The sequence below is a fragment of the Pseudophryne corroboree genome, chromosome 5, assembly GCF_028390025.1.
Source record: "Pseudophryne corroboree isolate aPseCor3 chromosome 5, aPseCor3.hap2, whole genome shotgun sequence".
NCBI classification, from domain to species: domain Eukaryota; kingdom Metazoa; phylum Chordata; class Amphibia; order Anura; family Myobatrachidae; genus Pseudophryne; species Pseudophryne corroboree.
This window is the reverse complement of record NC_086448.1, coordinates 748,269,890-748,296,070: the sequence shown is the minus strand read 5'-3', so window position 1 is coordinate 748,296,070 and position 26,181 is coordinate 748,269,890. Positions and strand designations below refer to the sequence as shown.

The window sequence follows — 26,181 nt, the reverse complement described above, 5'->3', positions numbered from 1 at the left end:
ACACAGTTTGGTTGTTTCTCAGACTGTCTGTCATATGGGTGCTATTGGGTGGCAGCTAGGCATATGCACGTAAGAATGATTTTCCTGGCCGTGTAGACAGTTATAATATATACTGAGTCGTGTGTGCTGTGGGTACCTGGCATCGGGTGGTGTAAGTGTAACAATAATAGTGATGGCTGCTGCTCTAGAGGATGGGTAATTGGGGCGGTGTAGTCGCAGAATTCTGCGTGACTCAGAATATAGGGGGTTTCTGGCAGTAGACAGGCGGCTGGCATACAGAATCAGGCCCTATATATTGTTGGTAAATAAAGTACATTTAGAAAGCAGAGTATACATTTTCTGCAGGTAAACAGGTCTTTATATTGCTGTGTTTTGTTTTTAATCCATCGTTACTTTTTATGTATTAATCACCAAAGTGGACAAGCTGCTTGCAAGTCTTTATTAATGTGAACTGTAAATAACTACATTTCATGGAAATTGTTGTTTGCAGGTCTGTGAATGCATTTCCGAACGTCCCATCTGGTGATGAAAATGTTGATGATTTAATTGAAGACATACTTAGTGTTCGCTTTCATGACGAAAACAAGGTACATTGTATATGGATTGCTTTGCTGAATGTCTCTTATTTCAGTACAATCCACTAATAAATACCATTTTTGGATGAGCAAGTGAAAAATATCTGCTCTATAGTGTTGTCTGGGAAAGGAGCTGAATAATACACTATAAAGGTATGTTGATACCTGAACATCACAACCTTTTGTGCTTGTTGAACATCTCAATCCAAAACCATGGACATTGATATGGATTTAGGGCCTAATTCAGACCTGATCGCGGGCGATTATCGAATGACTGCGCATTCATATGCATCACAACGGGGTTGATTTAATTCGGCAACAGATGAATAGCGCCGGGAATTAGCTCCCGACGCTATTCAATTCAGCTACTAGTTACCCGCAATTGTCGGGAATTCTTCTCTCACACCCGGGGGAGGGAGAGAAGAAGACCGGGAAAAGAGCTGCCGCGAGGCTGATTCTGTCGGGAATCAGCATCGCCGCGGGTAGTTAAGTTGAGAATGCCCACTCTCCCGACAAAACTACCTGTTAAGTCGGCAAGAACGGGCATTCACCGACTTAACTTTAGCTGAATTGAATAGCGTCGGGAGCTCATTCCCGGCGCTATTCATCTGTTGCCGAATTGAATCGACCCCAATGTGCATCACGAGCCCAAACAGAGAGAGAATGGGGCAAAAATGGCGATCGCGAGGCGTACGCAAGGTGATTGACAGGAAGCTGATGTTTGTGGGTGGCAACCGGCTATTTTCTGGGAGTGTCAGGAAAAACGTAGGCGTTCCCAAATGTTTTCTAGGAGGGTGTGTGATGTCAGCTCCGGCCCCGAACAGCCTGATTCTATTGCACTGTATGACTAGGTGCGGGGCTACGCACAGACTGGAAAAATCATTTGATGGTGAGTGAGTTGCGAACGGATTTGCAGATGTCCACTGTCTGGCAAAGTTTTCGCACGGCGTACACCTGCATTCGCTCACTTGCACCGGGAAGGTTTTCACTCTCTATGGGCGGCGACTATCTGATCGCAGCCCTCTGCAAAAACGGAGGAGCGATCGGGTCTGAATTAGGCCCTTAGTCCCATTTGCTGCGATGAGAGCCTACAGTTTTTTAGAGAAGATTTTCCACTAGATTTTGGAATGTGGCTGCATTGATTCACTTATGTTCTAGAATCTAGCATAAGAGCCTTACTGAGGCTGGACACTGATGTAGGGCGGTGAAGTCTGACTTGCAGTCTTAGCTGTGAACCTGTGTACACACTAGACCACAGGTTCTCAAGCTCTGTCCTCAGGACCCCAAACAGTTCACATTTTCCAGGTCTCACAGAATTGCAAGTCATATAATCAGCTCCACCTGTGGATCTTTTAAAATGTATCGGTGAGTAATATACACCTGCCAGGTGATCTGGAAAACGTATCTGTGTGGGGTCCTGAGGACAGAGTTTGAGAACCACTGCACTGAACAATATATTTAACGATTTGTAATTTTGAGCCAAATTGGAACTGCAAATCAGTCACATCGTCTAGTGTGTACGCAGTATTGCGTGCTCCCGCTGGTCGTTCCTTGCATCTTCTCATCTGCAGGCAGATCAAAAGATATTGTTAACGATTTTGAGCAAATCATCTAGTGCAGTGGTACTCAAACTCGGTCCTCAGGACCCCACACAGTGGATGTTTTGCAGGTAACCCAGCAGGTGCACAGGTGTATTAATTACTCACTGACATATTTTAAAAGGTCCACAGGTGGAGATAATTATTTCACTTGTGATTCTGTGAGGAGACCTGCAAAACATGCACTGTGTGGGGTCCTGAGGACCGAGTTTGCGAACCTGTGATCTAGTGTATACGCCCTACCTACATAGCAGAGATCAGCTGTAGCAATGGGGACTGATTATCAGTCCCCGCTACACACGCTCAGCTGTGCTCTACATGTGAGGGAGTGGGAAGAATATATGCCTATGTGGTGGGGGGGTGTGGCAACTGTAATCATCAGGTGTGGGGGAGGGGGATATTATTAGTATTAAACTTTTTCTTTTTTTCTTTTTTTTGCTACTAAGGGACTGTGTGGGCTGCTATTAGTTGGATTTGAGACCAGCAGGGGGGTCTATTGCTAATAGGATGGACATTTATTTTATAATGGGGGGTGGGGGTTGCAAAACATATCCTCTATATATATATATATATATATATATATATATATTATTTTTTTTAAATATAATATTTTAATATATTATTAAAAATATTTCTTAAACCTTTCTAGGTCATTTTCCCTCCTGCTGGTGTAACAAATCTTCCACACATCTTAAACAGGTTGAGTGAAAAGAACTATCTATACTTTTACCACATGGGACTCGCACAGTGGGCCTACTTCAGAGTTGATTGCAGCAGCAAATTTGTTAGCAGTTGGTCAAAGCCATGGGGGTCATTCCGAGTTGATCACTAGCTGCCGTTGTTCGCTGCGACGCGATCAGTGAAAAAAATGGGATAATCTGCGCATGCGTATGCACCGCAATGCACACGCGTGTCGTACAGGTACGAAGTCCATTATGGTTTTGCACTGGTTCTAGCGACGATTCCAATCGCACAGCCGAACGCAAGGAGATTGACAGAAAGGGGGCGTGTATGGGTGTCAACTGACTGTTTTCTGGGAATGGTTGGAAAAACGCAGGCGTGGCCGGGCGTTTGCTGGGCGGGTATCTGACGTCATTACCGTGTCACTCGTCGCAGCAATCATCGCACAGGATAAGTAACTACAGGGCTGGTCTTGTTTTGCACAAAATGTGTTTGCAGGCGCTCTGCTGCACAGGCGTTCACACTCCTGCAAAGCGAAAATACACTCCCCGTGGGCAGCGACTATGCGTTTGCACGGCTGCTAAAAACTGCTAACGAGCGATCAACTCGGAATGACCCCCCCCCCCCCCCCCCCCATGTGCACTGCAGGGGGAGGGGGGGGGGGCAGATACTGTATAACATGTGCAGAGAGTTAGATTTGGGTGGGGTGTGTTCAAACTGAAATCTAAATTGCAGTGTAAAAATAAAGCAGCCAGTATTTACCCTGCACAGAAACAAAATAACCCACCCAAATCTAACTCTCTGCACATGTTATATCTGCCCCACCTGCAGTGCACATGGGCCCTCATGTTCGCTCGGTAAAAATCTTCGCATCGCAGCGATTTTCCGCTTAATGCGCATGCGCAATGTCCGCACTGCAACTGCGCCAAGTAAATTTGCTATGTAGTTAGGACTTTTACTCACGGCTTTTTCATCGTTCTGGCGATCGTAATGTGATTGACAGGAAATGGGTGTTACTGGGCGGAAACAGGCCGTTTTATGGGCGTGTGGGAAAAAACGCTACCGTTTCCGGAAAAAACGCAGGAGTGGCCTGAGAAACGGGGGAGTGTCTGGGCGAACGCTGGGTGTGTTTGTGACGTCAAACCAGGAACGACAAGCACTGAACTGATCGCAGATGCCGAGTAAGTCTGAAGCTACTCAGAAACTGCTACGAGGTGTGTAATCGCAATATTGCGAATACATCGTTCGCAATTTTAAGATACTAAGATTCACTCCCAGTAGGCGGCGGCTTAGCATGAGCAAATCTGCTAAAATTCACTTGCGAGCGAACAACTCGGAATGAGGGCCCTGGTTTTGCCCAACTGCTAACAAATTTGCTGCTGCGATCAACTCTGAATTACCTCCAGTAACCTGGAAAGATCCTGCCAATTAGTATTTAGGCATCGAAGCCTGACTGGCCATTCTTCTGTAGCAGAAAGATATTTAATCTCTGTGTTTTTAAAACCTAACCTTATTGCCTAGTCACGAACACTAATTGGATCAATTCGATCAATTCAAGAAGGATATGAGTATATTATGAACAGTGAAATTTGACTACAGCCTTTTTGCCTGTATGAGCCACATTTTATGAAAGGCACCTGAAGATGTTTGCAATTCCGGGCCCTCTTCTGCTGACTGCTTCAAGGTCTAGTTCTATATTTAGGTCCCCATTCAGCCCATTAAAATAATGTCACCCATTCTCTGACGCTGATACAGTTTATGTTGCTCAAATATCTTTCAAAATGCTCCTGCCATACAAAAATAAAAGCATGCTTCAAAAATGAAATTATATACCTTCGTTTCTGCCTCTGTAACTGCATCATACATTGGGGTATATTTACTAAAATTCGTATTTTCCCGTTTGAGGTCAAAGTTCAATCACGAATGACATCGAAAGTGTAAATTTGCAACTTTTTGAATTTAGTACGACTAATTTACTAAGATGCCGTATTCTGCATTTTCGGTTTTACCGATGTCGATGTCATTCGTTTTTTTTGGCAGTGTTTTACGTGAGTGACTTGTAAAACACTGCCGACTTTAATACAATGAATCTCGGCCGGATCTGAGAGATCCGTGCTGGGCTTCATTGTGCACCTTTAAAAAAAAAAAAAATCAGTGTTAAAATCCCCAAAAAAATTGCGTGGGGTCCCCCCTCCAAAGCCAAACCAGCCTCGGGCTCTTTGAGCCGGTCCTGGTTGCAAAAATATGGGGGGGAAAATGATAGAGGTTCCCCCATATTTAAACAACCAGCACCGGGCTCTGCGCCTGGTCCTGGTTCCAAAAATACGGGGGACAAAAAGCGTAGGGGTCCCCCGTATTTCTGAAACCAGCACCGGGCTCCACTAGCCAGATACATAATGCCACAGCCGGGGGACACTTTTATATAGGTCCCGGCGGCCCTGGCATTACATAACCAACTAGTCACCCCTGGCCGGGGTACCCTGGAGGAGTGGGGACCCCTTCAATCAAGGGGTCCCCCCCCCTCCAGCCACCCAAGGACCAGGGGTGAAGCCCGAGGCTGTCCCCCCCCCCCATCCAAGGGCTGCGGATGGGAGGCTGATAGCCATTTTGTAAAAAAATGAATATTGTTTTTAGTAGCAGTACTACAAGTCCCAGCAAGCCTCCCCCGCAAGCTGGTACTTGGAGAACCACAAGTACCAGCATGCGGAGGAAAACCGGGCCCGCTGGTACCTGTAGTACTACTACTAAAAAAATACCCCAATAAAAACATAAGACACACACCTTGAAAGTATAACTTTAATGCATACATCCACACCTCCATATACACATACTTACCTATGTTCACACGAGGGTCGGTCCTCTTCTCCATGTAGAATCCATGGTGTACCTGTTGGAAAAAATTATACTCACAAAATCCAGTGTAGAAGGCTCTTCTTGTAATCCATTTTCAGGTACTTGGCAAAATAAAAAAACAGACACCTGACCTCGCACTGAAAGGGGCCCCATGTTTTCACATGGGACCCCTTTCCCCGACTGCCAGGAACCCCCTCTGACTTATGTCTAAGAGGGTTCCATCAGCCAATCAGGGAGCGCCACATTGTGGCACCCTCCTGATTGGCTGTGTGCTCCTGTACTGTATGACAGGCAGCACACGGCAGTGTTACAATGTAGCGCCTATGCGCTCCATTGTAACCAATGATGGGAACTTTGTGGTCAGCGGGTGACAGAAAGTAACCTCACCGCTTTTTTTTTAGCACTTTTTCACGAATTGTATTTCGGCACGGCAGTGTTTGGCTATTGTCGGCAGTGTTTGTGATTTGCACTTTTTAGTAAATTACCGATTTCTACCAAATTGCAGGCGTATTTGACCGATGGTGTATTGATTCGTGATTTTTTCCTAGGACTTCCAAAATATTACGAATGCCCTCATCACTGCCGAGATTTTTGCTTAGTAAATTCCCGACATGACACTTTGAAGAAAAAACGGCAGCTCGGTCAAAATCGGGAGCTTAGTAAATATACCCCATTGTGTAGTGTATGAATATATACTTTACCTGGACTCAGGGAATGACCCAGTTAAATTTTACTAATTGCCAAAAGGTAGCTTTGGAAATAAAGAAAACATATATTTGCTTCTTGCTTTTGCACATTTTCCATTTATAAAGCCTATAACATAGAAAAAATGTAATTGATAGTAAAAGAATGTCCAAAACTAAATGTGTCAAACTGGTCAGAAACCTGACTTTTCTTCTACAGGTAACTACCAGCACAATGGATATGCAGACCTAAAGGGGCGCTTGTAAAGTCAGATGCACCTACACAGAATGAGGCATGCAAGGAAAAGCACATTTACTTATCTATGGGCCCGATTCTTGTAATTATGGAATTGCAGAGCCGCAAGGAAGCAGCTGTTCAATGGAAATTGTAACGCAGCAGGAGGCGTCTGTAGGAGATGCATATATGAATCAGGCCCTATGTTCAGTCATTGAGCTGTTACCAGCAGCATTTGTGCCAGACATACATCAGGAGTACATGCATGTATACTTACACCCTACGATAGAGCACAGGTAGCATAGAGGTATGACAGTGTTAGCAGTAAAGGCTAAAGTCTAATGGAAATGTCAATTACAGTAGGTCATGGAAATAGATGTCCGCGGCTAAATATACAGTAGCTGTGATGTTGTTATCTGGAGGGATCAATATGCAATCAGCCAAGTGGAAGCAGCCAGGTAGTACTGCTAATAATCATCAGCATCATGTGTGTTTGTGTGTATATATATATATATATATATATATATATATATATATATATATATATATATATATATATATATATATATATGCACCAGCACCCACTGCATCCAGTTCTACTTTATTTGCAAATACTGTACATGAACATGCGCTCAGCTCTCACTTGCCTGCTCCTTCACCTTCACGTTCCTTCTCTCCATGCATAAGGGTTTGTGTAAGTTGCATGAAGTATGTTATTTTGGTATGTAAATGTGCATCTTGCACAGAAAGTGGCATGCAGATGTTCACCCAACGTTTCATGAAGGGTGGTAATTGTGAGCTGGGCCATCAGATGAGCTTTAGACATTTAGGCCTTCCTCAGGTTTCTGGAATTCAGAGCCCAACAATCATTTCTCTTTCCAAGTCATCTCTTCTAGCCGTGCAGCTACAACACTGAACCCAATACAAAGCATTTGTCATAGTATTTTGAATATAACTGGGTATTAATCTCCCAATACACACCCGTAATGAAGCGCCTGCTGTCAGTACACTTTGGATCCCTTTTTTACTCTAAGGTTTTTTTTATAGTGTTTCTTGAACATACTTCATTGTTTTATACTGAGCCTATAAGATGCACTAAAGTATATCCGCTTTGTAAAGCGCAACACAATATCCTGGCGCTCTATAAGTAACTGTTAATAAATAATTATATGGACTGCGAGATGCAGGTATCAGCGCAATTCCTGCAAGTTAGCCCATACGTCTAAAATGGCAAAGGCAAAACATGGTTGGTTTTGCTTTTTAAATTATTGCTACTTTAAAAATATGCTAACATCCCGGCATCGCGCACATGCCTGCATCTCGCAGGCTATTCCATAAGGCCCTTTGTTCAGACATGGCGATATAGTTTGTAAACCAGCTTCATACTCCAGTATACCGAGCAGAATACACTGCTACTCGTATAATATCTAGGGTTATTTTCACACCATTTCGGCTTCACTGCACTGCATGCAGTATAAGCAGTGGAATACATACTACAAGCCTTTAGTAATGATGTACCATTTACTAAGTGTTATGTAACTTCTTTGACAACCGCAGTCTCATGACATGTGATGTATTTAGCAAAGAGGCTTTGAAATAACTGTATTTTCAACTTGATCCTTAACAGTGTAGACACCCACATACACACACTTTGTCCTCTGCCATCACATTGAAGAAGGGCTTTAACTCCAATCGGGTTTCTCTCTCCTCAGGAAAAAGTTTGAGTACTGAAACACAAATATTTTTTAGATGAGAGACTTTGCAGCTGTATAAGTCTTCTCTACAGAGAAATTGTGAGTTATAGGAGAACTTTTAGAAAAATAGTCAGGTTCGAAACGGTAAAAAAATTGCTGTTTAGAAAACAATGTGGGATTGCAATTTAGGAGGTTATTGAATTAGCTGCAGTAATTTACCCAGCTAATTGATTCGCTTGAGGCTGTTCAATTAGCCCTGGTACCCGACACTTATCAGTGATTATGCTTCGGGTGCCTCAGGTACCCAAAGCTTAATCTCCGATATGTAGCCCTCAGAGCTGACGATAACACATCCGGATACTTATCCCAGATCCCATGTGGTATCGCATGAAAACAGGGCATTTTTTTTCCGTGGAAAAAAAAATGCTTTAATTAAATAGCCCGATTAATGATCATCTGTCTTTTTTTTTTTTTAAAGGAAAAAATTATGGGGGCTAATTGTGTGTCCCCACTTAATCGTTGTAAATAATGTGCACTTAATTGTTTTCTTCTGGGTAACGTCTTATTTTCTGTTCAGAAACAAAAGACAAAATCTGCAAGCCAACAGTCTAGCAAAATATCCAGACAACAATACAGTACAAAGTGAGTGGAACTGCTTTATTCTTGTATCTATTAAGTTATTCTACAATAAATATATTAAAACTGTAAGGGTTGTATCTGTACATAGCAATTTTATTTTGAGAAGTCTACTTCTAGGGACTGTTTATGAACTATGGAGATGAAAAATAAAATGTAAATTTTTATCTATCCCTTCCGTCATCATGCAAAAACTACGTGGTGAATTTGGATCATGTTTTCACTATTGTATAACTTCTACCGCTTTCAGATTGCTAATGCCGGGTCATACCTGGGAATTGGAAATGGATCCTACCCGGGTGCGACCCAGCATTGGACTCTGAGAACTGATTTCCGGTCGGGTTGCCATCGGGTGCGGGGGCCACAGCGTTATCGGGGGCGGAGGCAGTGCTAGGAGATGAGATCATCTCTGCGCCGCCTCTCCCTATGCAGTGAACGGGTACCGGGTCGCATCGAACCGGGAAACCCGTTCACACTGCATCTGACCCCGTAATAGCCCGGGAATAACCCTTCTTTACTGCCGGGTTGAATTACGGGTCAGGCGACCCGGAAATTCGGGACTGACCCTTTCAGACCGCACAGCAACCTGCGTCGACCCGGCAATATACCGGGTCGATACCGGGATATTTGTGCGGTGTGAAAGGGGTATGTATGAAGAGACTGAGGTATGTATGATCTCAGTATGACATCAGGGAGAGGAGCAATAGAGGAAAAACAAGATGCTTGACACGGCACATCCAGTGTGGTATCTGTTTGGATGGTCGACCATGTTATGGTCGACAGTCATTAGGTCGACCACTATTGGTCGACATGGACACATGGTCGATACATGAAAATGGTTGACACATGAAAGGTCGACACATGAAAATGGTTGAGACATGAAGGGTCGACATGAGTTTTTCACACTTTTTTTTTTCTTTTGGGGAACTTTTCCATATTTTACAATCCACGTGGACTACGATTGGGAACGGTAATCTTTGCCTGAAGCATGGCGAGCGAAGCGGTGCACTAATTGGGGTTCCCCGTCACTTTACGCAGAAAACGACACCAAAAAAAGTTTTAAAAAAATGTGAAAGCTTTTTCATGCGTCGACCATTTTCATGTGTCGACCATTTGTCCATGTCGACCAATAGTGGTCAACCTAATGACTGTCGACCATGACATGGTCGACCATTCATACCGGAATCATCCAGTGTGCACACTCCACAAGTCCAAAATTACTATGGGGAATATGCAATTGCGGTCGAATTCTGGCTGGAATTCGACCGTTTTTAAATTCGACACAATTCGACAGTCACATACCCTCCCACCGGGACCCGAATTCGACATATTCAATAAAAAACGGATTCGACAGTCCCGCTGTCGAAAAACGGACCAATTGATGGATATGTGCGTCCTGGATTCGACTTTTTGGATGGCACAAAAATGATTAAAAAACCCAGAAAAAAATTGTGTGGGGTCCCCCTTCCTAAGCATAACCAGCCTCAGGCTCTTTGAGCCGGTCCTGGTTGTAAAAATACGGGGGGGAAATTGACAGGGGATCCCCCGTATTTTCACAACCAGCACCGGGCTCTGTGTCCGGTCCTGGTGCCAAAAATACGGGGGACAAAGCGTAGGGGTCCCCCATATTTTTATCACCAGCACCGGGCTCCACTAGTCAGAGAGATAATGCCACAGCCGGTGGACACCTTTATATCGGTCCCTGCGGCCGTGGCATTAAAACACTAACTAGTCACCCCTGGCCGGGGTACCCTGGAGTAGTGGGGACCCCTTAAATCAAGCCACCCAAGGGCCAGGGGTGAAGCCCGAGGCTGTCCTCCCCCCCCCCCCCCCCCCCCCCCCCCCCCCCATCCAAGGGCTGTGGATGGGGGGCTGATAGCCTTGTGTCAAATAAAAGAATATTGTTTTTTTGCAGCAGAACCACAAGTACCAGCATGCGGGGGGGAAACGGGCCCGCTGGTACCTGTAGTTCTACTACAAAAAAATACCCAAATAAAAACAGTACACAGACACCGTGAAAGTCAAACTTTATTACATACATGCCGACACACACATACTTACCTATGTTGACACGAGGTTCGGTCCACTTCTCCAAGTAGAATCCACGGTGTACGTGAAAATAAAATTATACTCACCAAAATCCAGTGTAGATCTGTCCTCTTCTGAGCTTGTAATCCACGTACTTAGCAAAAAAACAAACCGCATTTACCCAGACCACGCACTGAAAGGGGTCCCATGTTTACACATGGGACCCCTTTCCCTGAATGCCGGGACCCCCTGTGACTCCTGTCACAGAGGGTCCCTTCAGCCAATCAGGGAGCGCCACGTCGTGGCACTCTCCTGATTGGCTTTGCGCGTCTGAGCTGTCAGACGCGCATAGCACATACCGCTCCATTATTTTCAATGGTGGGAACTGACCTCACCGCTGACCGCAAAGTTCCCAACATTGAAGATAATGGAGTGGCTGTGCGATGTGCCGTCTGACAGCTCAGACGCGCACAGCCAATCAGGAGAGTGCCACGACGTGGCGCTCCGTGATTGGCTGAAGGGACCCTCTGTGACAGGAGTCACGGGGGGGTCTCAGCATTCGGGGAAAGTGGTCCCATGTGTAAACATGGGACCCCTTTAAGTCCGTGGTTCGGGTAATGCGTTTTCTTTTTTTGCCAAGTACGTGGATTGCAAAAAAGAACAGGACACAGCTACACTGGACTTTGGTGAGTATAATTTTATTTTCAGGTACACCGTGGATTCTGCTTGGAGAAGTGGACAGAGGTCGGCGTGTGAACATAGGTAAGTATGTGTGTGTCAGCATGTATGTAATAAAGTTTTACTATCACGGTGTGCGTGTACTGTTTTTATTTGGGTTTTTTTTTTGTAGTAAAACTACAGGTAACAGCGGGCCCGTTTCCCCCCGCATGCTGGGACTTGTGGTTCTCCAAGTACCAGCTTGCGGGGGAGGCTTGCTGGGACTTGTAGTTCTGCAAAAAACAATATTCTTTTATTTGACACAAGGCTATCAGCCCCCCATCCGCAGCCCTTGGATGGGGGGACAGCCTCGGGCTTCACCCCTGGCCCTTAGGTGGCTGGAGGGGGGGACCCCTTGATTTAAGGGGTCCCCACTCCTCCAGGGAACCCCGGCCAGGGGTGACTAGTTAGTGATTTAATGCCAGGGCCGCAGGGACTGATATAAAAGTGTCCCCCGGCTGTGGCATTATCTCTCCAGCTAGTGGAGCCCGGTGCTGGTGTTAAAAATACGGGGGACCCCTACGTCTTTTGTCCCCCGTATTTTTGGCACCAGGACCGGACACAGAGCCCGGTGCTGGTTCTAAAAATACGGGGGATCCCCTGTCAATTTTACCGCCGTATTTTTACAACCAGAACCGGCTCAAAGAGCCCGAGGCTGGTTATGCCTAGGAGGGGGGACCCCACGCATTTTTTTTTCTTGATTTTAACTCATTCCCACCCCTTCCCACTGAAAACCATGCTCTCTCTATTTTAGTCATTTAAAAAAAAAATATTCTTTTAAAAAATATATAAATAATACTTGTGTCTCCTAATAGACAAACCAAGTACATAATCCCTTCTAATATAAATAGATATGCTATTATCAATAAAAAAAACACACAAAAAAACATGTTTTTAAATTTTTTTATTCGATTCCGCCAGCAAAGTGAGGCGGAATGAAATTGGCGAAATTACTGTCGAAAAGCACTGTTGTCGAATCGACATTCTTCAATTGAATATACTTTTGTCGAAAAGCCGCATTTTTTACCATTGCAGACATGTCGAATTTGACAACTGTGGAATTTTAAAAAGTCGAATCTGAAACGTCCGTTTTTTTGTCGAAAAGTACTGTATTGCATTGTCGAATATTTTTTTTGTGTCGAAAATGCCCCGTTTTTCGACATTTTCGGCAATTCGACTGCAATTGCATATACCCCATTTTATGTATATAAATATGTACAATATATGCATATATTGCACACCTTGAAAAACGCTCAGGGCTACAGGCATAGATGTCAGGACCAGCTGCTTCTCCCATAGGCAGCTTTACGTGACTTGCTCACGTGTTAGTAGCCCCAAGCATCTGTCTGTGTTAATCCCTGAAATTTTGTGATCAGTGTGTACAATATAAAATATACATCACAATATTAGATGCCACTAGCGTCGTTGTAAAACTAGTTCCGCTGAGCAATAACAGACATCCACGCGAGCAAAGCCACAGGCAAACTCTAATGTACAATATTCTTCATTTATAGAGAGACTGAAATTTTCTAGAATGTCTTAATACATTGGAGTGAGACTGAAAATAGTGCATAATGGCATGCATATGACAGAAAAATAATGTGTATTTATCTGGCAGTATTCTATAAAAAGACACTATAAATTTACAATAAAGAAATCATACTAGCCATCTTAGGTTCCGTGTCTAGATTATCATAGGCGGGTAAAGCAATAACTGGTGATGCGATTCACTTTGGTGAACTACAAAATACACAAGAGAAAGTAAACAAGTGATGCACACAGAATCATTAAATCCACAAACTGTCCACCATAACCACAAGCGTGCCAGGCAACTGTATAGGTTACATACATGGAGACGTGATACATAATGGGAGAGCACAAAGAAAAAGGATGCAAAATGCAATATATAAGAGTGACCTATAAAATACAAGAAGCACGCAGCGTTGTTAGTTCTGAGCATTTCTCATCCTAAGTGGCGGATGTGGGTAATTCAGTATATGCAGCAAATGTAGTGGTTCCCAGTGTAGGCCACAGGTGATAAAAAACAAAGGTGGGATTGAGATGAAGATCTCCTTGATAATAGAGAGCATAGGGTTCAGAGATGGACACTCAGGGGGTCATTCCGAGTTGTTCGCTCGCTAGCAGTTTTTAGCAGCCGTGCAAACGCTAAGCCGCCGCCCCCTGCGAGTGTATCTTAGCTTAGAAGTGCGAACGATTGCATTGCAGAGCAGCTACAAAAAATATTGTGCAGTTTCTGAGTAGCTTCAGACCTACTCGGCGCTTGCGATCACTTCAGACCATTCAGTCCCGGATTTGACGTCACAAACACGCCCTGCGTTCGCCCAGCCATGCCTGCATTTTTCCTGGCACGCCTGCGTTTTTTCGAGCACTCCCTGAAAACGGTCAGTTGACACCCAGTAACGCCCACTTCATGTCAATCACTCTGCGGCGGCCATTGCGACTGAAAAGCTTCGCTAGACCTTGTGTGAAAATACATCTGCCGTTGTGAAAGTACGTCGCGCACTGCGCCGCATGCGCAGAAGTGCCGTTTTTTTACTTAATCGTTCCGCAGTGAATACTTTCAGCTAGCGATCAACTCGGAATGACCCCCTCAGTCCATAACCGTAAACTGATAGGTATTGTTGGGTAGTATATTTATAAAATAAAGGAGTTAATGCAAATATAACAGAAATATGGAGGATGGAAATAATGTTCAGTGAAGAGCTAATTAGTTTAAAATGTCTTACTGAAGGGACTGTTTCCTAAGCCTTGGAGAGGGATAAAGTGGACGGAGATAAACTACCAACCAACCAGCTCCTGTCATTATTCAAACACAGCCTGTAACATGGCAGCCAGGAGCTGATTGGCTGGTACTTTATCTCTCTCCACTTTATCTCTCCCCAGGGCTTCGTAAATAGACACCAAAATCTGATAACGATGTAATTGCTACCTTACAGATGTTGCCCAGTGTACCTCGGGGGAAGTGGGATTCCCTTTGGCATTGGGACAAATATTTCTGAACGGTAAGTGTTTTATTGTGCTGGTACTATTAGTATCCTCTGCCTTCCATAGGCTGCATACGTTTAGCCCTCTGGTCCATAGTGACCAGGCTTGTGTTACCCCTATCCCATGTGGGAACTAGTCCCCACTGAAAGCTGTTAGTTTCCTGGATTTCTGTGGTCATATACGTATACATAATTGGAATATATAAGCTGCTTTCCTGTGACTTATTTTATTCCTGTACAAGTTATGGCAGCACTATAATAAACACTTCATAATAACCACTTGATTCCTGACTGACTGACTGACTGACTGACTTTACAGTGTAAGTCAGCATGCTAAGTTACATACTGTTGGACACAGGTAGTACTGCTAGATGCACTGTATATACAGTATAGCTCATTGTGGCCCAGAAACCATAGGCACTACAGCTAGATGCTCTGTATATACAGTATAGTAGTGTTCACTCTAGGAGTGAAATGGGGCAGGGCGCCGGAGTCCGGGGGCACATGTGTGCGCGCGCGGCCACGCAAATTAGGGGGCGTGGCCACGCCGCCGTCATTTTAGGGGGCGGTGCGGCCCACAGCCGCTACTATAGAGAGCGTCTGTGGCCGGCGACGTCACTGTTGGGGGCGTGCCCAGCACCTCCGTCGGTGCTGGGCTTCCCCCAGCCCTCTCCCAATGCGTGAATGGATGCCGCGCGCATGCGCACGGCATCTATACACGCCGGGAGGGCAGGGAGCGGGCGGCTGTTCTAGCAGGGCGCCGCAAAAGGGGCAGGGCGGGTTTTGCCTGTTAAAAAACGGGCAGGGCGCGGCGCCCTGCTAAAACAGCCTAGAGTGAACACTAGTATAGCTCATTGTGGTCTGGAACCCTAGGCACTACAGCTAGATGCACTGTATATACAGTATAACTCATTGTGGTCCGGAACGCCTAAGCACTACAGCTAGATGCACTGTATATACTATATACAGTATAGCTCATTGTGGCCCAGAAACCCTAGGCACTACAGCTAGATGCACTGTATATACAGTATAGCTCATTGTGGTCTGGAACCCTTAGGCACTACAGCTAGATGCACTGTATATACAGTATAGCTCATTGTGGCCCAGAACGCCTAAGCACTACAGCTAGATGCACTGTATATACAGTATAGCTCATTGTGGCCCAGAACGCCTAAGCGTATATACTATATACAGTATAGCTCATTGTGGTCCAGAACATGTTAGTGTTTGATAAGCTTTCTAGAGTGAATTGTGGACAGTGAACTGAAGAAAACATAATGCGGCTCCTTCTAAGTAGCCTAGAAAAGGATTAGTTGTGTATTAATCCTTCCTGACTCGTGGACTCTTGCAGAATTTCCTAGTCTGAAACGTGTAATATCCAATGAACCACTAAATGTAAAATACATCATCTAAGGTTAGTATGCAGTTGGTTTCCTGTACATTGGTTTTGCATTAAATTATTCATTGATTGTAATAGTCTGGAGATTGGATACGGGTTTTCTATGCCATATAAAGCCTGTTTAATCTTCATCAATATAATGATGTAGAATAAGTTTAAGAAGTTTAAGAAGAATTTTTGACAACATTTTAGATTGTACAAGCTAGACAGTACACAGACATTGGCGGGGGTTGGATAACTCACAGCGTCTTGGCAGGCAAGTGGAGGTGAGCTAATTGGAGGGGATGTCTGCTCAGCACTCGGTCAGATTGTACCTAACGAAGGGCGAGCACACAGAGTTCTTGAAAGGGACAAGGAGACATTGTCAAGGAGCACTGGCAGCAAGGATAGTGGTTGGGATGAACATGAGGAAGGAGGGCCCTGCTTATGAGAGATGATTTCTCATTTCAGATGTGTAGTCCAATTACTTAAAAATCATCCTTGTGATATAGCTTACCCAGGACCGTAAAGAGGGTTGCTGGGCCCAGTTACTGTATGGCAAGGAAGGGGATGGAGAGGGGGGGGCACGACATACTTGGGCGTGTCCACATCCCCCTCCCCAAATAAACATAAATAGAAATGACATTTTATGTGCAGGTGGGGCACCATTGGTATTTCTCTGACGTCCTAGTGGATGCTGGGGACTCCGTCAGGACCATGGGAATTAGCGGCTCCGCAGGAGACAGGGCACAAAAATAAAGCTTTAGGATCAGGTGGTGTGCACTGGCTCCTCCCCCTATGACCCTCCTCCAAGCCTCAGTTAGGTTTTTGTGCCCGTCCGAGCAGGGTGCAATCTAGGTGGCTCTCCTAAAGAGCTGCTTAGAAAAAGTTTTTAGGTTTTTTATTTTACAGTGAGTCCTGCTGGCAACAGGCTCACTGCAACGAGGGACTTAGGGGAGAAGAAGTGAACTCACCTGCGTGCAGGATGGATTGGCTTCTTAGGCTACTGGACACCATTAGCTCCAGAGGGATCGAACACAGGCCCAGCCATGGAGTCCGGTCCCGGAGCCGCGCCGCCGACCCCCTTGCAGATGCCGAAAAGTGAAGAGGTCCAGAAACCGGCGGCAGAAGACTTTTCAGTCTTCATGAGGTAGCGCACAGCACTGCAGCTGTGCGCCATTGTTGTCACACACTTCACACCAGCGGTCACTGAGGGTGCAGGGCGCTGTGGGGGGCGCCCTGGGCAGCAATGAAATACCTATACTGGCTAAAAGATACATCACATATAGCCCCTGGGGCTATATGGATGTATTTAACCCCTGCCAGGTCTCAGAAAAACGGGAGAAGAAGCCCGCCGAAAAGGGGGCGGGGCCTATTCTCCTCAGCACACAGCGCCATTTTCCCTCACAGAAATGCTGGTGGGAAGGCTCCCAGGCTCTCCCCTGCACTGCACTACAGAAACAGGGTTAAAACAGAGAGGGGGGGCACTTATTTGGCGATATGATTATATATATTAAGATGCTATAAGGGAAAAACACTTATATAAAGGTTGTCCCTGTATAATTATAGCGTTTTGGTGTGTGCTGGCAAACTCTCCCTCTGTCTCTCCAAAGGGCTAGTGGGGTCCTGTCCTCTATCAGAGCATTCCCTGTGTGTGTGCTTTGTGTCGGTACGTGTGTGTCGACATGTATGAGGACGATGTTGGTGAGGAGGCGGAGCAATTGCCTGTAATGGTGATGTCACTCTCTAGGGAGTCGACACCGGAATGGATGGCTTATTTAAGGAATTACGTGATAATGTCAACACGCTGCAAGGTCGGTTGACGACATGAGACGGCCGGCAAACCAATTAGTACCTGTCCAGGCGCCTAAAACACCGTCAGGGGCGTTAAAACGTCTTTTTACCTCAGTCGGTCGACACAGACACAGACACGGACACTGACTCCAGTGTCGACGGTGAAGAAACAAACGTATTTTTCTTTTAGGGCCACACGTTACTTGTTAAGGGCAATGAAGGAGGTGTTACATATTTCTGATACTACAAGTACCACAAAAAAGGGTATTTTGTGGAGTGTGAAAAAACTACCTGTAGTTTTTCCTGAATCAGATAAATTAAATGAAGTGTGTGATGATGCGTGGGTTTCCCCCGATAGAAAATTATTGGCGGTATACCCTTTCCCGCCAGAAGTTAGGGCGCGTTGGGTAACACCCCTTAGGGTATCAAAACAAGTGGCGGTACCGTCTCCAGATAGGGCCGCCCTCAAGGAGCCAGCTGATAGGAGGCTGGAAAATATCCTAAAAAGTATATACACACATACTGGTGTTATACTGCGACCAGCGATCGCCTCAGCCTGGATGTGCAGCGCTGGGGTGGCTTGGTCGGATTCCCTGACTGAAAATATTGATACCCTTGACAGGGACAGTATTTTACTGACTATAGAGCATTTAAAGGATGCATTTCTATATATGCGAGATGCACAGAGGGATATTTGCACTCTGGCATCAAGAGTAAGTGCGATGTCCATATCTGCCAGAAGTTGTTTATGGACACGACAGTGGTCAGGTGATGCAGATTCCAAACGGCACATGGAAGTATTGCCGTATAAAGGAGAAAAAGACAACGTCTTTTCAGCCTCAGTCCTTTCGTCCCCATAAGGGCAAGTGGTCAAAAGGCCAGTCATATCTGCCATGGGATAGAGGAAAGGGAAGAAGACTGCAGCAGGCAGCCCATTCCCAGGAATAGAAGCCCTCCACCGCTTCTGCCAAGTCCTCAGCATGACGCTGGGGCCGTACAAGCGGACTCAGGTGCGGTGGGGGGTCGTCTCAAGAGTTTAAGCACGCAGTGGGCTCACTCGCAAGTGGACCCCTGGATCCTACAAGTAGTATCCCAGGGGTACAGATTGGAAGTTCGAGACGTCTCCCCCTCGCAGGTTCCTGAAGTCTGCTTTACCAACGTCTCCCTCCGACAGGGAGGCAGTAGTGGAAACAATTCACAAGCTGTATTCCCAGCAGGTGATAATCAAAGTACCCCTCCTACAACAAGGAAAGGGGTATTATTCCACACTATATTGTGGTACTGAAGCCAGACGGCTCGGTGAGACCTATTCTAAATCTGAAATATTTGAACACTTACATAAAAAGGTTCAAATCAAGATGGAGTCACTCAGAGCAGTGATAGCGAACCAGGAAAAAGGGGACTATATGGTGTCCCGGGACAGATGCTTACCTCCATGTCCCAATTTGCCCTTCTCACCAAGGGTACCTCAGGTTCGTGGTACAGAACTGTCACTATCAGTTTCAGACGCTGCCGGTTGGATTGTCCACGGCACCCCGGGTCCTTACCAAGGTAATGGCCGAAATGATGATTCTTCTTCAAAGAAAATGGACGATCTCCTGATAAGGGCAAGGTCCAGAGAACAGTTGGAGGTCGGAGTAGCACTATCTCAAGTAGTTCTACGACAGCACGGGTGGATTCTAAATATTCCAAAACCGCAGCTGTTTCCGACGACACGTCTGCTGTTCCTAGGGATGATTCTGGACACAGTCCAGAAAAAGGTGTTTCTCCCGGAGAAGAAAGCCAGGGAGTTATCCGAGCTAGTCAGGAACCTCCTAAAACCAGTAAAAGTGTCAGTGCATCATTGCACAAGGGTCCTGGGAAAAATGGTGGCTTCTTACGAAGCGATTCCATTCGGCAGATTTCACGCAAGAACTTTTCAGTGGGATCTGCTGGACAAATGGTCCGGATCGCATCTGCAGATGCATCAGCGGATAACCTTATCGCCACGGACAAGGGTGTCTCTTCTGTGGTGGTTGCAGAGTGCTCATCTGTTAGAGGGTGCAGATTCGGCATACAGGACTGGGTCCTGGTGACCACGGATGCCAGTCTGAGAGGCTGGGGAGCGGTCACACAGGGAAGAAACTTCCAGGGAGTATGGTCAAGCCGGGAGATGTCTCTTCACATAAATATACTGGAGCTAAGAGCGATTTACAATGCTCTAAGCCTGGCAAAACCCCTGCTTCAGGGTCAGCCGGTGTTGATCCAGTCGGACAACATCACGGCAGTCGCCCACGTAAACAGACAGGGCGGCACAAGAAGCAGGAGAGCAATGGCAGAGGCTGCAAGGATTCTTCGCTGGGCGGAAGATCATGTGATAGCACTGTCAGCAGTGTTCATTCCGGGAGTGGACAACTGGGAAGCAGACTTCCTCAGCAGACACGATCTACACCCGGGAGAGTGGGGACTTCATCCAGAAGTCTTCCACATGATTGTGAACCGTTGGGAAAAACCAAAGGTGGATATGATGGCGTCTCGCCTCAACAAAAAACTGGACAGGTATTGCGCCAGGTCAAGAGACCCTCAGGCAATAGCTGTGGACGCTCTGGTAACACCGTGGGTGTTCCAGTCAGTGTATGTGTTTCCTCCTCTGCCTCTCATACCAAAAGTACTGAGAATTATACGGCAAAGGGGAGTAAGAACGATACTCGTGGCTCCGGATTGGCCAAGAAGAACTTGTTACCCGGAACTTCAGGAGATGCTCACGGAAGATCCGTGGCCTCTACCTCTAAGACGGGACCTGCTTCAGCAGGGACCGTGTCTATTCCAAGACTTACCGCGGCTGCGTTTGACGGCATGGCGGTTGAATGCCGAATTCTAAGGGAAAAAGGCATTCCGGAAGAGGTCATTCCTACACTGGTAAAAGCCAGGAAGGAGGTGACTGCACAACATTATCACCGCATTTGGAGAAAATATGTTGCGTGGTGTGAGGCCAGGAAGGCCCCCACGGAGAAATTTCAATTGGGTCGATTCCTACATTTCCTGCAAACAGGATTGTCTATGGGCCTCAAATTGGGGTCCATTAAGGTTCAAATTTCGGCCCTGTCGATTTTCTTCCAGAAAGAATTGGCTTCAGTTCCTGAAGTCCAGACTTTTGTAAAAGGAGTACTACATATACAGCCCCCGGTTGTGCCCCCAGTGGCTCCGTGGGACCTTAATGTAGTTTTGGATTTTCTCAAATTACATTGGTTTGAGCCACTCAAATCGGTGGATTTGAAATATCTTACATGGAAAGTAACCATGCTACTGGCCCTGGCTTCAGCCAGGAGAGTGTCAGAATTGGCGGCTTTATCGTATAAAACCCCATATCTGATTTTCCATTCGGACAGGGCAGAACTTCGGAAGCGTCCTCAGTTTCTGCCTAAGGTGGTGTCAGCGTTTCACCTGAACCAGCCTATTGTGGTGCCTGCGGCTACTAGCGATTTGGAGGATTCCAAGTTGCTGGACGTTGTCAGGGCATTGAAAATATATATTTCAAGGACGGCTGGAGTCAGAAAATCTGACTCGCTGTTTATACTGTATGCACCCAACAAGCTGGGTGCTCCTGCTTCTAAGCAGACGATTGCTCGTTGGATTTGTAGCACAATTCAACTTGCACATTCTGTGGCAGGCCTGCCACAGCCTAAATCTGTCAAGGCCCATTCCACAAGGAAGGTGGGCTCATCCTGGGCGGCTGCCCGAGGGGTCTCGGCATTACAACTCTGCCGAGCAGCTACGTGGTCGGGGGAGAACACGTTTGTAAAATTCTACAAATTTGATACCCTGGCTAAAGAGGACCTGGAGTTCTCTCATTCGGTGCTGCAGAGTCATCCGCACTCTCCCGCCCGTTTGGGAGCTTTGGTATAATCCCCATGGTCCTGACGGAGTCCCCAGCATACACTAGGACGTCAGAGAAAATAAGATTTTACTTACCGATAAATCTATTTCTCGTAGTCCGTAGTGGATGCTGGGCGCCCATCCCAAGTGCGGATTGTCTGCAATACTTGTACATAGTTATTGTTACAAAAAAAAAAAAATCGGGTTGTTATTGTTGTGAGCCGTCTGTTCAAAGGCTCCTACGTTTGTCATACTGTTAACTGGGTTCAGATCACAAGTTGTACGGTGTGATTGGTGTGGCTGGTATGAGTCTTACCCGGGATTCAAAATCCTTCCTTATTGTGTACGCTCGTCCGGGCACAGTATCCTAACTGAGGCTTGGAGGAGGGTCATAGGGGGAGGAGCCAGTGCACACCACCTGATCCTAAAGCTTTATTTTTGTGCCCTGTCTCCTGCGGAGCCGCTAATCCCCATGGTCCTGACGGAGTCCCCAGCATCCACAACGGACTACGAGAAATAGATTTATCGGTAAGTAAAATCTTATTTTTACCTGGCTCCAGCAAGCGGTATCCTCCTCCTTGGTGGCGACATCTTTCCGGTGATATTCGGTCAACTGATGAGCAAAGTCTCTGGCACAGTGCCAAAGTGTTTGCTTTACATATACTCAAGGGCACACTGTAATTATGTATCTATGTGAATTTATACTATATGTTATGTATCACCTTGTCAATTTTTAGCCCGTGTACAATGCTACAGAAAGCTTTTGGTGCCTTCTAAATAAAACATACTAATTATCAGACTAATAAAATATCTGTGTGTGTGCCAAATTTAATCTAGTCTGTATAGTGAACTAAAAGCATTAGAGCCGCAGATGTACTATACTTCTTTCATTAGTGTGTCATTTTTCAAATGTCCACCAGATGGCACCCTGCATTAATATACTACAGTTTTCCAGGCTAGTCGTTCCCAAACTTTTTTTTGAATCACTGCGCCCTAGAGTATCAGAAATTTTATCACAGCACCCCTAGGCCAAAAGTTTTTTTTTATTGAGAAATTTAGAAAGAAAATATTAAATGAAGTAAATTGTGTTTGTCAGCCACCAGAACTTGTTTTGCCTATTGACCATAAGTAATTTGAATTGGTCTTGGACCACCAATCCAATGTACCCCAGCAAGTGTCCCGAGGCAACCCAGGGTGCCACGGCACACAGTTTGAGAACCACTGTTCTAGACTCTAGACCAGGGGTGGGCAATAAGCAGCCCCCAATTTTATTATTTTTCATGTATTTTCTGACTTTCTATATCTAAATACCATAATATTACAGTTACCAGGCAAGACATCCTGACCAGACTGTGTACCAGACCAGGGTGATATACTGGAACTCTTACTGCATTGGATTGTTTTCTTTACACTGGTTGTAATATGGCAAGAAATACATTTTCTGGATTAATTTGTTCAAAACACATTCCATACAAAGTGAGGCCCAATCTCTGAGGTGTTGTGTAACAATCCAGTGTGTACGGAGAAATAAGCTCTGTTGCAGGCTGTTTCCACGTAACTTAAACACTCTCTTAACAGAAAGCAAAACCTTATTACATGTGATGCAGATTGTGGGTCACATTCAGCAAATTCACCTCGCCCCTCTTATCAGAAGACTTCCATGCCATAAACTTTGTAAATCGGTGCATTTCTCATAAGAACAGGCCCAGGTGCACAACGTAAGAGCATGATGTCCTAAGACGCTGCTTATATAATAGGTCCACTTTGTGTGTTAGTAAATGTCATCTACTGTCTGTTCACAGTTCCTAACTTGCTCATTTTTTTTGTCAGTATAATCTAGGGCACAGGTTCTGAAGCTCTTTCCTCAGGACCCCAAACAGTTCATGTTTTCCAGGTCTCCTCACAGAACCACAAGTGAAATAATTAGCTCCACCTGTGGTTGTTTTAAAATGTGTCCGTGAGTAATGCATACACCTGCGCACCTGCCGCGTGACCTGCAAAACGTGAACTGTGTGGAGGACTGAGGGCCTAATTCAGGTGGGATGCGACTGCAATTTCAGCGACAGGACCAGCGACAGGACAAGTGTGCGTAATTAATGCCGTCTGCCCGCATTAACTGCGAACGCCTCTGCCTGATAGGCAGAGGTGTTCACGAGGCGACGACCAATCGCTTTTGGGGCAGCACCAGGGAAACGGGGGCATTGGTGGCGTTTTCAGGGCAGCTGCGTGTCGTCACATGCAGCCCCTCCGATCGAGGCTCCCATCGTTTCTGCGACCACTCTCTAATTGTATTACGATCGTAGTTACAGCGTGATCGCAGTGGGTGAGCGGCTGGTAGCATGCTGGACAGCCTTACCCTGCGATGGGCGGCCCCCAGCATGCAATTGAAAGGATTACAGATTCTGCTAAAAAGGCACCATTTATATTTTATTAGTGCTTATGAAACTATTTCATATTATGTATTTTTCACTTATGATTAAAACATCCCATTGCATTTTTAATAGTAATATACTACATGTTAATATATTCTATTTGCACTTTAGATTTGCACATGAAAGGTTACTTATGACTGACCATACAATTGTGTTGCTGAAAGCTCAGCAGTTTGTTACAGGGTGATTCAGAATGACTCGTATGGAAACTGTAATATCAGAATGTTGTTGGACTGTCCTTGAATATGTCCAGATACATTGACACGAATGGTACAGTGATATTTAACTGTCAGCCTTGTGTTTTGGGCCATGTAACTAACCATTGTATTAAGAACTGGTAACTATATCATCTGTCCTTGCACTGGCCACTAATACAGTGAGGAATATGTTTTCTGTACAGTGGTTATACGAAGGTTTTATAATGTAAGTAGAGTATTTCAGTGCAGAGTCGAAAGGTTTTCCTGCATCCACTCACTATCAGGCCTATCTTACATGGGAATGCGGTCAACATCCTGGCAGTCAGAATGCCGACGCCGGAATCTGGACAGCCGTCATGCCGATCGCACCGGGCAGGTTAGGGCTAGTGCTGGCTGGAGTTTAGCTTTAGCCCCCAACCGGAGGGTTAGGCTGCGGGAAATTGGGGTTAGGGTTAGGCATCAACGGGGGGAGGTTAGGTTTAGGCACTAAGGGGGGAGGGTTAAGCTGTGTGGCATCGGGGGTTATGTTTAGGCACCACCGGTGGGAAGTTAGGGTCAGGCACTAAGGGGGGGAGTTAGGGTTAGGCTGCGGGAATTGAGGGTTAGGGTGTAGGGGACAGGGGAGAACACACTTATCTCCCCCCTGTTGGGATTTAAACTATCGGGATGCCGACGCCGGTTTTCTGACCTTCGACTTCGCGTACGCTGGCAAACCGTACTGATCCCCTTACATGTAAATGTTGCTTTCCAAGGCCTATTTATATAATTACTGGTCCATATAAACAATTCTTGTGATAGTTCATTTTAGATACAGCACAATATTTATATCACAGCTGCTACCAACAATATCAAAATGTAAGTAACCAATTTATTGGGCCTCATACGTAAGATAATTCCTCCTACTCCTACAATATAAAGAGTTATATTTTCCTTCAGTGTGCACAAGATTTTTTGTAATGCTTTTAAAAAATCTCTAGATGGCGCTACAAGGAATTAATACTACTTTGATTCATTTACAGTATTGGCCAAAATTGTGGAAACCTTTTTGTAAAATGTGTGTTTTTAGGGTTTAATTGCATATAACTGCATTATTTTTCAAGAAAATCCTATGATGGTATATATCACTGGAAAGATAATTTGATACACAATATAATGCAGTTCACTGCGATGAATTGTCTTTGTTATACCCCTTTTCCACCTGAGTACCGGGTCCGATCCAGGATGTTTAACCCGGCTACAACCCGTGTCGGCCCCGCCGTTTCCACTGCACTTTGACACGGGTTATTCCCGGGTCGGATCTGTTTCCACTTAACTCGGGTAAGCTCTGTAAAAGCCTATTGATGTCACTTGTTACTCGGGTCTAAAAACACGGTTAATGACCATTGCCACTGCACAATTACCCAGGTCATTACCATGTTACCGTGTTCAACCCAGGTAGCTACCCGGGTAGGATTCCTGGGTCACTCAACCCGTGTTGAGCCGTTTCCACTTACTAAAAACCTGAGTTGATGCGCGCCCCCGTGCAAAAACACGGGTAAATTTAGCTAGTGGAAAAGGGGTAGTACATAAAAGTTATACAGGTTGAGTATCCCATATCCAAATATTCCGAAATACGGACTTTTTTGACTGAGAGTGAGATAGTGAAACCTTTTTTTTTGATGGCTCAGTGTACACAAACTTTGTTTAATACACAAAGTTATAAAAAATATTGTATTAAATTACCTTCAGGCTGTGTGTATAAGGTGTATATGTAACATAAATGGATTCTGTGCTTAGATTTAGGTCCCATCACCATGATATCTCCTTATGGTGTGCAATTA

The 26,181-nt window shown here is 45.4% G+C and overlaps 1 protein-coding gene across 2 annotated transcripts in view; it reads left to right on the top strand.

The window, feature by feature from the left end:
• The window catches only part of CFAP418 (cilia and flagella associated protein 418), a 37,264-nt gene that overhangs the window by 1,013 nt on the left and 10,070 nt on the right, over positions 1 to 26,181 (top strand). For both annotated transcript variants that reach the window (XM_063924139.1, XM_063924140.1), the window contains exons 2-4: positions 491 to 587; positions 8,897 to 8,961; positions 14,658 to 14,723. In XM_063924139.1, coding sequence (XP_063780209.1) covers positions 491 to 587; positions 8,897 to 8,961; positions 14,658 to 14,723 — 228 coding nt within the window. The remainder of the gene's footprint in view (positions 1 to 490; positions 588 to 8,896; positions 8,962 to 14,657; positions 14,724 to 26,181) is intronic.